The following is a 15,380-nucleotide window of genomic DNA, read 5'->3' as shown; positions in this document are numbered from 1 at the left end:
GTACCATTAAATGATACTATAAAGAGTGCAAGCAGAGAGTACTGTAGGCCAGCATTTAAACTAAGTTCATGTGTTTCACAGGCAAGTTACGTAACAGAGATATTTAAGACTTTGGCTATAAATTCTGAAATTAAGTTTCATGGAAAATTTATATGAAATCACAAAATAAGTTGTCACTGTGGAAATTGGTTTGCTTACAGCACAGAAGACACTTCTACGGAAAGTTGAGATGAAACTGTTTCGACAGATTTAAATGTTTTGTGAATTAAACTTTGAAAGCTCTATGTTTTTAGATGCCAAAGATAGTGAGGAAGGGGAGGTAACTACGGGCAGCCAGCTCTGTAAAGTATTAATCAACGTGTATGAACACTCGTGTCTCAAGTCAACAGACTATAAAGAAACTGACCGTGTCCACGCGGCTACCGCTCTCCGGACACTGCTGGCCATATCCAGCTCTGCCAAGGTCACGGCTCTTCAGTGTAAGTCTGATGATCTTATTTGTTGATAACATCCATTTGTATTGGTAATCTTTGATAGTGTTGGCTGATAAATTTGCTTTGTGGCGTAGTGTTTGCTTAATTAAAGTAAGGGCCCATGGGCCTTTTGAAACCATAGATATTGAGACATAAAATGGTTGTTTTCCATCATCTTCATCCTCAAATTTATTGTTGCAGTGGGACTTGTGGAGAGTGTTATTGACCACATCAAACAGACTCACACCAAACTCAACATGGAATCTCTCCAGCCAGGTAAAGCCAACACCAAAAAAAAGGAGGACCCCCTGATGAATGACCTCATACTCACATTCGACCTTCTACGTAACTTCATTTTCCAGAACCTTGAGGCTAAGGTACATTGTTCTCTTCCTTAACTACTGATATATGAGGTTTTATTGTTCTTGTACTGAATTTATCTGAATTTCTTGCTGAAAATTTGATGTTTTCAAACTTTGTTTATTTATGTTGATCACATATGACATCTCCAACTGATTAATTGATTCAAAAATAAGAAAATAATTCAATGATGAAAATATATGTTACCTTCTCAACGTTGTTGATATTAGTCTTTCTTTCTGGTGTGAATATTGATATTATTTTTGGAGTACAATGTAAAACATCCACAGTTAACACATACATAACTATTATACATGCAGTACATTCTGAGTAAGTCATTGTAAACATGTGTTGTATTGTTTTGTGTGCTTTAGATGGCGTGTTACTACTCTGGACTACACAACATTTTACACAGACTGTGGGCCTGGTGTCAACTAGATTTGGCCGTCATGTCATCTACTCTCTCCCTTCTTACCACATATATAGCTCACTGTCCAACAGGTACGTCAAAACACAAGCACCTAGATTCCAGATGTTCCAGTTGAAAAGGTTTTAGGTATACCAAATATTTTACAACATATTTTTGCCCCGTAATTTAAGACATTTTATATGTTCATAACTTTTCAGTTTTTTTTTGCACTCACATCAGAAAATTACCATGTTCTCTGCATTAAATGTTGACTAAAGCCAGGTAAGTTGTTACTGATACCAACTGTTGAAGTTTCGAAACAAAAAATATGAAAAATGAAAATAATTGATGTGGCCTACAATAAATACAAACCGAAACTATACACAAGTTCACAGAAAGTCTTAATTGTTCTGGAAAATATCACGTGACCCGATCGACTCTCGATTTCTGGAAAATATCACGTGACCTGATCGTCTTCGCATGGGAAAAAAAGAAACAAACATATAGGAGATTTCAGAAAAGATGGCGTGACGTCACAGAAAGTTTACATCCGGGTCCTCAAAGGTACAAACACAGTATGGCGACTAATAAAAACAATAACAGATACGTACATCCCTGCTACACAATCGATACGTTGACAAAAGTATACACTTTCATACTTGCAAATTCTGATTTTAGAATGTTTTCTGATTGTTTCAGAGGTTGACAGACATTTATATTTTTATATTTACAATTGTTTATTGCTAAATATATCTGTAGATTTAGTGTTGAAGCCAGCTTGCGAAGCGGTGCCGGGCCGTCACAAGTACCCGTTTTTTATTCCCACGTAGAAATCCATGTAGTGAAAAAAGTTATGAATGGATAACTGATTTCAATGTATTTTGTTTCTGTTATACATGAAAAAGCTGTTCACAATACTATTTAATATAAATATAACGAATGTGAACCACCTGGCCAGACCACGGCCGCTCGTGCATGGCTTCGCTGGTAGATCACCTCGGGGCCCCAGCCCATAGTTGATAAATTAATAATATTAATACGTAATTACCAACACATATCTCAATAAGTACTTGTAAAATATATATATTTCGTTATTTTCCATGTATATCTTGTTTTAAAGGAATGGTATAAGCCACTGTGTTACACGTAAATGCAGATCTATATGTACATGTACGTGGACGTACAGTATGGCTGCCGATATCTCGAAAAAATAAAATGGTGAAATCGTTCAATTTCATGCTGTAGAGAGTTTTTTTTTTTTAATTTTTGGTCACTTTTATTCCATGGGCTGCTATGTGAAGTCCCACATTGAAGTGATGTTACTTTTAAATAATTTGAATACATGTTAGATAGACTACAATATAGCTAGATCGTAGTACTGTAAATGCCGACCAGGACACATTGCGCACGGCTTCGAGAATCCTAAATTACTCGGAAGTTTTGTTTTAAAATATTATAAAAAGTAACTATAAACTGACTCATGTGTATGTCATTAACTAAATTCCAAAATTTCTGACGAAAAAGTTATCCAAAATACGTAATTTTGTGACTCTGAAAAATGACGAAATTCGGGATCTCGGCAGTACTGTACGTAATGGCTGCCGTGCGCTTGGGGTAAATTTTAGTTTGGTCATAATCACACATCGTAAGGTGTTTACCAAGTAAGACTTAGACAACAGTAATCGCTTATTAAAATGTCAGTATGATATTTCGGGAAACTTGGAATTAAATTTATAATTTCAAGCTGATATTTTTAATATTCTGTCAATGTTTATACGTAGGTCTAATGGCGACCTTGTTTTTTTCTCGTGGCGGTCGAAAATGGAGTATAAACAGAGTAAAATATATGAATGCCAGATGTTTATATTTATATAATATTGTTAAATATTATTATTTACACTTTTAAAAATTAAAATAACGCAATAGTTCTCGGATTGCCGTACTATTTATTACAATAAAATGTAAACAAACATCTCAAGCGGCTGTGTTCCCACATGTTTATGTGTACAGATATACGGAGTTGTACCTTTGAGCGCCCGGATGTACCTTTGTGTGACGTCATCGCCATCTTTTCTGAAATCTCCTATTAGTAGGTATAAACAGCTGTTCATTTTGCTCTAAAAGTTTCAGAATTTTTTTAAAAAGTTGAATGTTTTCCTCTCAGCTCATACTCAACAATGAGCGACACACACAGGCCTTGGTATACAAGATCCGCGACTATTTCTACACCGAGAGACTCTATTTGCTGCTATGTGTCAAGGTTGTGATTAATTTCTGGCAGGACGAGGACCATCCCTACAAGGTAAACATTGAAATCTTTAGGAAAATTAATCAAATTATTTAAATTTGAATGACTGTGACCATCGTATTTAATGTTTCTAAAAAGTTCTCAGAAACTCAGTTGGTTACGGTTTTCATTGTAAAAATCTTTATGAACACAATCATTTTCTTTCAAGATATTCTAGATTTTTTTTATGGTGTATCAAATTAAATCAAATGGTGGGCTATTCAAATCACCTTTTTTTTGTGGTCTGTTTTCCGTCCCTTCTTCCGTCCATTAACGGTTCTTGTTACCGCTATTTTTCACAAAGTATTGAAGGGATGTGTCTCAAATTTCATATTCAGAATGCCCTAGGGCCCTAGTTGTGCATATTGCATTTTGGGGTTGATAGGCTGCCGCTAAATTTGAAATGAGTAAAACTTGATTAGAATTATTAGCTTGAGATAGCATTTAAACACAACATCCAAATAACGGTCCTGGCTGACCCCAAGGGGCTTGAGGGGTGGGTTCAAAATGGGTCAACATGACTACCGTAATTTCCTGCGTATTACCCACACTGGGGTGTAGCCCCTGGGAAGCAAAATTGGGCATTTTCTATGGTTTTGTAAATTATATTTCAGATAACCCGCATCGGCAGATTGCCTGCGGGTTATATGTTGATGTAATCCTTGAAAGTACAGTACAATCAAACCTGTGTAATGAGACACCCCAAGGGACAGACAAAAATGTGTCTTATTAGACAGGTGTCTTAATATACAGGTTACCGAAGGATCGCGACAACATATAATGTATAACATATACTATGAAATATTGGAAAAAATACTGCATTAATTAGGGCTTGATGAAATTAGTTTGAAATGTTTCACAATTATGAATGTACTTAATTTTCATCACAACAGAAGCACTTACTAATTACTTAAATATTCTTAATCTGTTACAGTAGTAGTCAAAATGTATTTTAGAGAGAGAGAAAACAAAAGTTAATTTCTTTGAAATTTAATTTATTCAAATTTTGAATTAATTATAAATTATTATTAAAAATATTAAAATTTAATTACAGGGTTTTTGCCAGGCCTTTATAGGGTCCGGTAAACGGACCCATTCCCAATTGAAAAATAGCACTGTACATTTTGTATTTTCCCAAATCAGTCACTATTTTCCCAATTATGGCATTAAGTTAAAACCGCAAATGATGCCTCAATATACAATGTACCTCCGGTATCGGTTATTAATATATAATGTCCTGTACGAGTCCATTCCACACGGGAAACATCATTTTTAGCTCACCTGGCCCGAAGGCGTCCGTCCGTCCGTCTGTCCATCAACATTGCCTTTAAGTCGCTACTTGTCATAGAGTTCTGCATGGATTGTAACCAAATTTGGCCACAAACATCCTTGGGGGAAGGGGAACAGAACTTGTATAAATTTTGATTCTGACTCCCCGGGGGCAGGAGGGGCGGGGCCCAATAGGGGAAATAGAGGTAAATCCTATAAATCGCTACTTGTCCTAGAGTTCTGCATGGATTGTAACCAAATTTGGCCACAAACATCCATGGGGGAAGGGGAACAGATAAATAAATTTCAGAAAAGAAACAATGAACCTGTATTTAGAACATAACTTGGCATTACAAACCAGGTGAGCGATACAGGCCCTCTGGGCCTCTTGTTTAATAGTTTACGTTCGCGGAAGCGTCCTGATTTCAGTGGCGAAGTTCCACAACTTTTTGGACTTTGCAATCAAACGCACCCGAGAAATGGCGGCCATGACAGGTGAGTCGGCTGGCCGAGAGCGCAGGAAAATAACCGGGGTACGGACGCAAAACATCAACCAGACATAAAAATAGGATTATAAATGGCAATCACCAATTAATTAACACAATAGGCACATTATCTTGGGTCCTGTCAATTGGTATTTTTAACACGTGGCCCACTTTCAGTGTGGTAAGTGACAGTAGGGTTGAGCCAGAGGTTTCGTCTGCTATTTAATTTGTTAAGTATCGGTTGTAAATTAAAAAAATTTTGTTTGAATCCATACATCGTAGTTTGTGTATACATTTTCAAACGTCTTTGACAATTTACATAGGCCTCATGTATTTGCATTTTACCATAATTTCTGCATTGATCAGTAACATTTGTACGTTCCAAGTAGAGCTGTTATCATATATCGGCATCGCGAATCGGCATCGCGATATATCACGATTGTAGAGAAGAGACGAGGATATCGTTAAAAAAACTTATATCTACGATATCGTTGTCAGCCATTACCCATCATGTGTTAGTTGGAAAGGAAATAAAAACATTGCACTGTCGGACACGGACACAATCTGATTGACTTGTAAACAAACATATAATTAAAAGTATCACAAATAAACGTTCGTTTTGATGAATGTTTCACTTTATTTATTTACAAATTACACTCTATATTGTACTTTCATGATTGGTCCCCCAAACATGACTTATATTTCCATAAATTCCTTTTACATTTTACTCGGCAAAAATCGCGATATTATCGTGACGATATCGTCAAATTTTGACGATATCGCGATGCACATTTTCTCTACGATAACAGCTCTAGTTCCAAGTGTTTTATTTTGGACGCTCCATAATTTATTTTGCTTTTGGTGCATGTATAATCAGTACTTCATTCGATATGCCACAGATATTTTTTTGGATGCAATTAATTATTTTCATATTTTTATCTTGAAGTAAAAGTAGAAGCTCAAGCTTTTTAATGGTGGTAATGGTGTAAAGAAAACAACTTTTGTAACTGAACAAAAAATACTAATTCGTCTGCTCTTTTCTTTTTGATAGAGAAAATCTTTAACATGCAATATAAATTGACCGATCGACAGGTGTAAAATAGCCACGCCTCATGCTCGAAAACGCACATGTTTTTATTCAATGTCGGAGCAAACAACGTAGCATACACAATACAGAACGCAAAATCACGTGCGGTTTGATTGGCAACTGGTGATCCGTCAATTACATACAGCATCAAAAATAATTGAAATGATAAATTTATCATTTTTTTTTATTTCTGAACACTGACTCAATAGTTAATGAATATTTTGAGTCAGACTTACATTAAAATGATGATGATAATTTCCCAATTTTTTAAAAACACTGATAATGTTTTCCCAATTTTTGCTCAGGGTCCTTTTCCCAAAATAGCTGGCAAAAACCCTGAATTATTTATAACTAGTATTTTTTATTTAGATTTTCGTATCATTTTAGACCTTCCAATACCCAGCCCTAATAATAATATTACGTGAATCTGCATGATTAGTGATTTCATTTCAAAGGGGTATAGGTTTATTCAAAGACATGTAATATTATCAATAGTACTGGTGTAGTTTTAAATGAAAGAAATGTGGCTCATGTGAAAATACTTAAGCACAGTAAAAGGGTTACTAGCTATTTCATGTGTATTTGAAATAATTTATAAAGTCTAACCAGCATATTTTTCAAATTTGGTTATAGTTTCCACAGATAGCAGCATTGGTACATAGCCCGCATTAGGCACCGTCTGGTGTAAAAAATCGTATAGCTCACGGGCAATACGCAGGAAATTACGGTAAACTTTCAAAAACCTTCTTTTGAACTTCATAGATTACAGTCCAACCCGGTTATTACGAATTCCTGGGAACCCTTCAAATCCTTTTGTAATATGCAGGTTTCGTACTTAGTAACATTTGTACAACAAACACGGATATGTAACAAACTGAGACTTTAGACTATTGAAAATTGGTCATCCCCTGTGTGAGGATTCTCCACTGTATAAACATCATTGGAGTGCATGTGTCGACACACAGCAGTAAGGAATTAGCAAAACTTACCTCGTTTTGGCACTTTGCATTATGTGGGTTTAAAACAGCACAAAATTTGTACCCATGGGAATTTAAATATCGTTACATATTACACAGGATTTTGTTTTTTTAACCGATTCGTACTAAACGTTGCAGGGGAATACAATTTCATTCGTATAAAATGAGATTTTGTACGATCCGAGTTTGTATTAAGTGGGTTGGACTGTATAATGTCAAATTGATAAAATCACTTCCTTTATGTTTTTTTTCCTTACTTTATTGAATTATATACTCACGTCATATAAGGCCAAAAAAATATGTATGTTTCAAGTACCCCTACCTACCATAGTTTTTATCTCCAACCCTAGCTAATTTATCACACTTTTTCAAAACAATAATGTAGTGTGTGAAGTTTTCAGTTTAAATTTTTACACTTGCTTAAAGGCCGAGGACGACCTAGTTTAATATCCCACCAGACAGCAATTAATAAGGGGGTGGAGGGAGGCGGGGCTTATCTGTAGCTGTGTTGCTAGGGCTGTAGTACACTTACCACATGGTCTACAGCTGAGATGTAAACAAATCCCAATACCAGTACCACTACACTGTGATGGCAGTTTTATGTGTGTCGATGTCAATTATATTTCAATTATATCCAATCAGCTCATCAATGAATTGTTAGTTTTCCACAGTTAATAATTAAATCAGTTTTCCACAGTTAATAATTAAATAAGTTATCCACAGTTAATAATTAAATAAGTTTTCCACAGTTAATAATTAAATAAGTTATCCACAGTTAATAATTAAATAAGTTATCCACAGTTAATAATTAAATAAGTTATCCACAGTTAATAATTAAATAAGTTATCCACAGTTAATAATTAAATAAGTTATCCACAGTTAATAATTAAATAAGTTATCCACAGTTAATAATTAAATAAGTTATCCACAGTTAATAATTAAATAAGTTATCCACAGTTAATAATTAAATAAGTTATCCACAGTTAATAATTAAATAAGTTATCCACAGTTAATAATTAAATAATGACTCCACAAACCGGTTCCAAATGTTTGTTCTATTGTAATACACAGGATCTGTGTAAACTTTTTTCTCCCTTGATGATCTCCAGGCATTGGGTACACGGGGATGTGAAATAGAAGTAAATCTCCTATCCACATTGTCATTCCAATGCAGAACAGTTAAATTTGATCTCACCAAGTACTGATTGTCACTGAAGCATATCCTTTTATCTTGAAATATATTCATGAAATTGCTAAAACTTTCCACATAAAAAGTATCACGAACTAAAATGTAATCTTGTGGGTATTTATAAAGAACTGAATTTTTTTATCACACCAAACAGCAATTTCGCAGCAACAGCATCAATGACCTGTCTGGAAGGTTCATAGTTGCTATCTGTTTTACACCTGCTGCTCCTGTGACATGCTGAGTGGTCGTTTTGGTAATGAGCAACAACGTTTTCCAGACTGATCTTCAGTTGGTTAGGGTCACCTTCACTGTGTTTTAGACACCAATGGACATGGGTTGTGACAGGTTCTATTTTATCCTGGGGGAGAGGCGACCATGTTTTCCCCTTGCTTTATGCTGGACCAGTTGATATTGACCTCAGATCCCTTTTTAATGCTTTGAGTGCATGCCAAGGGTCATTTTGGTTTGTAACTCCAGAATCTTTTACCATTTTGTTGATTGATAAGTTTCTGTCGTGTGCATGAAAATTGATTGATATATCCCTCTCTGTAAACTTTTTGTACAGTGTCTGTGTTCCAATTTTTTCATGTCTCTGCGATACCGGATCGTCTCTTGTGGTCACATGTATGTGATGCAAAACTTTGTGAGTTTTGTACCCAATTGCTACTACACTAGAGTCTTTAGCATTTTTACGCCAGCCATGTCTTGCATCAGTCATGATATCAATAGTATCATCGGTTTCCTCGTAACTTAAACATTCTTCATCCAATGCATGGCTGATGCTCTCTTCATATTCTGCACAAACATGATCCTTGTAGTTGTCAAAGTATTTTTTTCTCTTTTCCTTGGTTAATTGGCCAAGACCAGCACCATTGGTAAATCTTTCATACTGAACTGGCAACATTCCACTGCATTCCATACCATGAAAGATTCTATAATTGACCAGAAACTCGTTGTCAGGTAAATATGGGGAGGACGACCAAAGTATTGAATGATGTTTATCTTTGGTACACGAAAAGCGTATAGATGCTGCATCACCTTTCATTGTTACTTTTTTTTGTGACGAGCTGTCCTTCACAGACTTTTGAATGGTCCCCTGCAACTTCACAAAGTCGTGTCACAGATGAATCTGCTGTGACAAACAATTTCTGGTTTACATCCTTCTTCTCTGCCTGTTTGAACGTACAGAAGCTTGGCGTCTCTCTATGTGTTCTGTCCTTGTCCTGGAGGTAATTGTCCAACAAGCTGTCCAATATATTACAGTTATTATCAGGTTTACCTCTCACTTTCTGCATTCTGTCCAAAATTCTTGTCTATAGGTTTCATCTCCAGTTATTTCTATCCTGAAATTAGGGGTCTTTTTTCTTCCTTTTTCCATTATGACACTCTTACCTCTGTTGTGTGATGTTGAATGTGGAGCAAGAATTCTTGTATTGGAGAATGGTATTTCCAATGGATTTTTAGGTCACCTGAGACGAAGTCTCAAGTGGCCTATTCTAATCGCCTTTTGTCCGTCGTCGTGCGTCGTGCGTCGTGCGTCGTCCGTCGTGCATCGTATGTCCGTAAACAATTTACATTTTCGTCTTCTTCTCCAAAACTGCTGAAGCAATTTCAATGAAATTTTGCACAAACCTTCTTAGGCATAAGGCCAATCAAAATTGTGAATTATATGGTCCCCACCCCCCAGGGGGCTGTGGGAGGGGCCAAAAGGGGTAAAATTGAGTAAAATTTCAAAAATCTTCTTCTCTACTCACAGATGTGGTAGAATCAAATACTCTTCATAGATAGAAAGGTCTTAAGGTCCTTTACAAAAATTGTGAATTATATGACCCTGGGGTCTCTAGTTTCCCCCTGGGGAGGGGATTAAGTTTACTATAGTTTATATTGGGAAAACACATTTTCGCGGATTATTTGGTCATTTGTAATAGGAAATGAGTCAAATGTTGTCAGAATTATCAGTATGAGATGGCCATTTAATCCTATTAACAAATTTTCTATGACTGACCCCCAGGGACTTTAGGGGCGGGGTCAAAAGGGGTCAAATAGGCTAAAACTTCAAAAATCTTCCTCTGAAATTCTGGAAATGGTAGAATCAAATACTTTTCATAAATAGAAAGGTCTTAAGGTCCTTTACAAAAATTGTGAATTATATGACCCTGGGGTCTCGCGTTTCCCCCTGGGGAGGGGTCAAGTTTACTATAGTTTATATAGGGAAAACACATTTATGAGCATGTTTTGCTCAATTTTCATTGGAAACAAGTCAAACTTGGTTAGAATTATTAGCCTGAGATAGCATTTTAATATCATATCCACATTGGTCCTGGCCGACCCCCTGGGGGCAGAGGGGTGGGGCTAAAAAAGGGTCAAATAGGCTAAAACTTCAAAAATCTTCTTCTGAAATTCTGGAAATGGTAGAATCAAATACTTTTCATAAATAGAAAGGTCTTAAGGTCCTTTACAAAATTTGTGAATTATATGACCCTAGGGTCTCGCGTTTCCCCTTGGGGAGGGGGTCAAGTTTACTAGTTTATACAGGAAAAACACATTAATGAGCATTTTTTGCTCAATTTTCATAGGAAATGAGTCAAACTTGGTTAGAATTATTAGCCTGAGATAGCATTTTAATATAGTGGAATCAAATAATTATAGATGGAAAGGTCTTAAGGTGTTTTATAAAAATTGTGAATTATATGACCTTGGGGTCTCACGTTACCCTCTGGGGAGGGGTCAAGTTTACTTTAGTTTATATAGGAAAAACATATTTGTGAACATTATTGCCCAATTTTCGTAGGAAATTAGTCAAACTTGATAAGAATTATTAGCCTAAGATATAGCATTTTAACATCCAAATCAGTCCTCGATGACCTCCTGGGGGACCAGAGGGGCAGGACCAAACAGGGTCAAAATGATTAAAATTTCAAAAAATACTTCCAAGTTCACATGTTTGATGGAAGCAAATACTCTTCTTAGTCTAAAAAGTGAAATTTATAAATCACTGACCAATTTCAAGGACCAGCATATAGTGTTTATATGTCTTTAATTTGTTTCATTATATATTCTAACTCAGGTGACCGTTAAGGCCCATGGGCCTCTTGTCTTGATTGATTGATTGATGGGGCTTAACGTCCTTGTTCTGGTTATAACCGAGCCTAGGACACAATGGATTTTCTACAACATTCTTGTGAATATATAAAGACCACATGAGGATCCTATGGGGGAAACATAATGATTTCTTTTAGCCATTGGCCATTTTTAACCCTAACAAACAAGAATTGTGAAACTGTCATAATTCCTTTGTGATTACAACATAGATTTATCAAACAAGTTGCAACTAAAAACCTATAGTTTTTGTGTCGCCTGCAATGCAAGGGCGACACTTAGGTATCACTATGTCGGCGTCGTTGGTGTCGGCGTCGGCGTCCGGGAAACGGTTTCCGTGCGATAACTGAAATACTTATTGTCCGATTTCAATCAAATTTGGTATATAGCTTTATATCAATTAGATCTCAGATGAGTTCGTTCATGGTATAAATCCGTCAATATTTGCAAGAGTTACGGGACTTTAAAATCGTCAAAACGGGAAAATCCATGGTTTCCGCTCGATAACTTAAATATTTATTTTCCACTTTCAACCAAATTTCATAAATTGTTTTATATCATTGATATCTTAAATAAGTTCAATAATGGTCAAAATCCGTCTATATTTTTAAGAGTTACAGGACTTTAAAACCATCAAAACAGAAAAATCCATGGTTTCCACTCGATAACTTAAATATTTATTGTCCGATTACAACCAAATTTGGTATGTTGCTTTATATTAATGAGATCTTAGATGGGTTCCATACTGGTCAAAATCTGTCAATATTTGCAAGAGTTACAGGACCTTAAAATAGTCGAAACATGGCTTCCGCTTGAAAACTTTAGTATTTATTGTCCAATTTCAACCAAATTTGGTATTTTGCTTTCTATCAATGAGATCTTAGATGGGTTTGATACTTTTCAAAATCCATCAATATTTGCAAGAGTTATGGAACTTGATTACTTCACCTAAATAATTAACAATATTTTCAACTGTAAATAACTATTTTTTGTAATGCTGTGCAGGCGACACATCCACTTCTGTGGAATTCTTGTATTTGTTTTGTTTCAATTCTCCCAAATACTGCCCCTTGCTGGTCGATGAAATCTTGATTAATTGCATAATTCCACTCTCTGGCCACAGGGCAATATGACTCCCACAGGTTCATGTTACTCTCATACCCCCTCCTTCCCCCATACCATCGCCAAGTTTTAGCCAACATGGCAGAGGACACACATACACTGACCTTAGTTGTAAATGAAGAACAGAGAAATGCAATTAGACAACTTTATCAAGAACAACGCTTGGAATACACAGAGGAAACAAATGAGGATCACACAGAAGGTGGATCTGTGTCACCTTGTGAAAGTTTGGGATTTTCTATTCCCCAGGATGATAACTCAGATGAATGCCAGTTTTATTTATGTAGGCCATGTATTACAAATGAGAGAAACAAACAACAATGGTGGGAAATAACAGCACATCCACAGCATAAGAAAAACAATATTCGAAGAAAAGAAATTTACAAAAGGTTTTGGACAATGCTGTATCACTGAGGAGCCTGGGGAGATCCACGATATCAAGAAAAAAAGAAGCAGGCATTAGGAATCAGGACAGGACAAGGGGAACCTGTGTGGCATAGGCGGGATATAATGCCAGACTGTGTTATTAAACTGGTCAGACTCTGGTTTCCAAATCCTGATGATATGGCATATCTGGGTCATATTGTTGGGAATAGATTACATGAACTGTGTTTATGGGAAGTGTGAATCTGTCTTGTTTATGACTGAGTTAATTGGATTAATGTACATTCCTATGTATGTGCCTTTGGGATATCTATTGCCGCCAAAATGCTGATAAGGTAGGGAGTTTGTTTATTCAGCATGTGTAGCGAGGGCCATTGCAACAACACAACTGTAAACTTCTGTCAACAACTTCCGGTAGGCAAACTGGCAAAATTCCAGGGGTGTAAAATCCACTAGCCCGACGCCCGGGGCTACCAAATTTTCAGCTTGGGCTAGTGGAAATTTTAGCCATACTAGCCCGGGGCTAGTTACTTTTTTCAAAGATATCTCAAAACGAAAAACATCAATATTTAGTCATAATAACACTTTAAAACATTGCAATTCTATGTAATATTTGTATCTAACTTTAAATATTAATCTGGAGTCATGTTGTCTAATTTATTTACGACTGTAGACAGGTACAGTAGACCTCCCGATCACCACAGTGAATAGTGATGCATAGCATTTCATGTGAAAGTTACGTAATTTGCAACACAAGTTCTAGAAAAACAATATACAAACCATCAAATAAGTCATCTCAGCTATCAGATCAGTAAATTTTAATAGTTACAAAAACGATGTTAAAGAACTGGAATCTATTCCTCAAAAAGTCGGCTGCAAAGCCATGCCTGCAGTAGGCAGCCATATTTGTTATGGTTATTCTAATATCCGGGTCAAAGGTCGGGAATCCAGAATCCGGTTTCAGGATTAAAAAAAATCTAAAAATTGTGTTCTAGAAATATCACAGATTAAAGATTTTCTTAATGTTTATTTTTTAATTTAAATAAAAAAAAAAGTAGATGCAAATAATAAAAAATACTCACTCAATTAAAAATATTTGAATTTATACAGTATAAAAAATACTGGTATTATAAATTTTTCATTTTTTTTTTGGCTGGGCTAGTAGATATTTAGGCCGGGCTAGTGAGATTTTGGTGTCTACTAGCCCTGGGCTAGTGCTTTGAAATAAATTTTTACACCCCTGAATTCAAATTTGATTGGCAGTATACAATTTGAAAAGGAAAAAATACTTTTATAGGAAAACAAGCAAAGTTGATTTTTTTATTAAAGATTATATGTACATTTTCAGATTCCTCACAAAAATTCATATACAGATTGAACAGTGGTTTGATAGCATTAAAGGTGGTATGAACGCAATGGGATACAGACATATTCAATGTAAAACGTTAGCGCTACATGTAGAATATATCTGTATCCCATTGCGTTCATACCACCTTTAACGCAATCAAAACACTGTTCAAATTTTATATTTACATTAATAAGTCTACTTTTTCATCAAATTTAAAACGGTAATGGTTGCTAAGTTTGGAAACTACGGTAGTCAGAATGACCGAAGACAGTTGTGATTGTTGAATGTTATAGCTGCAGTTTGATTTGAAATACAGTCAAAACTCGTTATCTCGAAATTCAACGGACCAACGAAAATAATTCGACTCATCCGGAATTCGACTCAAACGTAATGTCATAAGGTTTGATAAGAACGTATTTTTAACGATCCTTATCTTATAACTATTACGGCTGGGTTCATGTCTTTTACCGTGATCAGCATATTATCGTGATTTTCCAACTTATTATGTTTGTATTAAATCATTTTGGTAATGTTTTCAGATGTTTTTGGATCTTTTTTAAATGCATAAAAAACTTGAATTACGATAATATGATCGTCACGATAATAGGCATGCACCCTGATTTCCCGTAGGTGGTGTACTGACTTCAGTGGTTCATACAACAAACTTATACGGAATGTAGTACCTGAACAAATAAAAAAGCATCTTTCTTTTTCAGAATTTAAAGCAAAATAAACAATAATTTTCACCTTCATAAGCAGACTACTCGCTCCGTTTTCGGCTCTAACACACCAGTTCACTCTACTGGTTAATATAATTTACGGTAAACGGAACGAAAGTAGGTTTCTATACCAACGCAGAAATAAATTGTTTGATTAAGATACTAGTACATA

At 35.6% G+C, this 15,380-nt stretch overlaps 2 protein-coding genes across 2 annotated transcripts in view; both read left to right on the top strand.

Annotated features, from left to right (window-relative positions):
* Positions 1 to 68: 68 nt before the first annotated feature.
* On the top strand, positions 69 to 2,072 carry LOC138322356 (rotatin-like). The gene is made up of 5 exons (XM_069266396.1): positions 69 to 81; positions 294 to 479; positions 675 to 850; positions 1,208 to 1,334; positions 2,002 to 2,072. The coding sequence occupies exons 1-5, from the start codon at positions 69 to 71 to the stop codon at positions 2,070 to 2,072; spliced, it is 573 nt and encodes a 190-aa protein (XP_069122497.1).
* A 1,319-nt stretch (positions 2,073 to 3,391) lies between these two features.
* LOC138322355 (nucleoporin NUP188-like) overlaps positions 3,392 to 15,380 on the top strand; it is a 217,793-nt gene continuing 205,804 nt past the window's right edge. Inside the window, exon 1 of the mRNA XM_069266395.1 lies at positions 3,392 to 3,544. Coding sequence (XP_069122496.1) covers positions 3,392 to 3,544 — 153 coding nt within the window. The remainder of the gene's footprint in view (positions 3,545 to 15,380) is intronic.

The sequence above is a fragment of the Argopecten irradians genome, chromosome 4, assembly GCF_041381155.1.
Source record: "Argopecten irradians isolate NY chromosome 4, Ai_NY, whole genome shotgun sequence".
Taxonomy (NCBI): domain Eukaryota; kingdom Metazoa; phylum Mollusca; class Bivalvia; order Pectinida; family Pectinidae; genus Argopecten; species Argopecten irradians.
The sequence above is the reverse complement of the archived record's forward strand: the minus strand, read 5'-3'. Positions and strand labels throughout refer to the sequence as shown.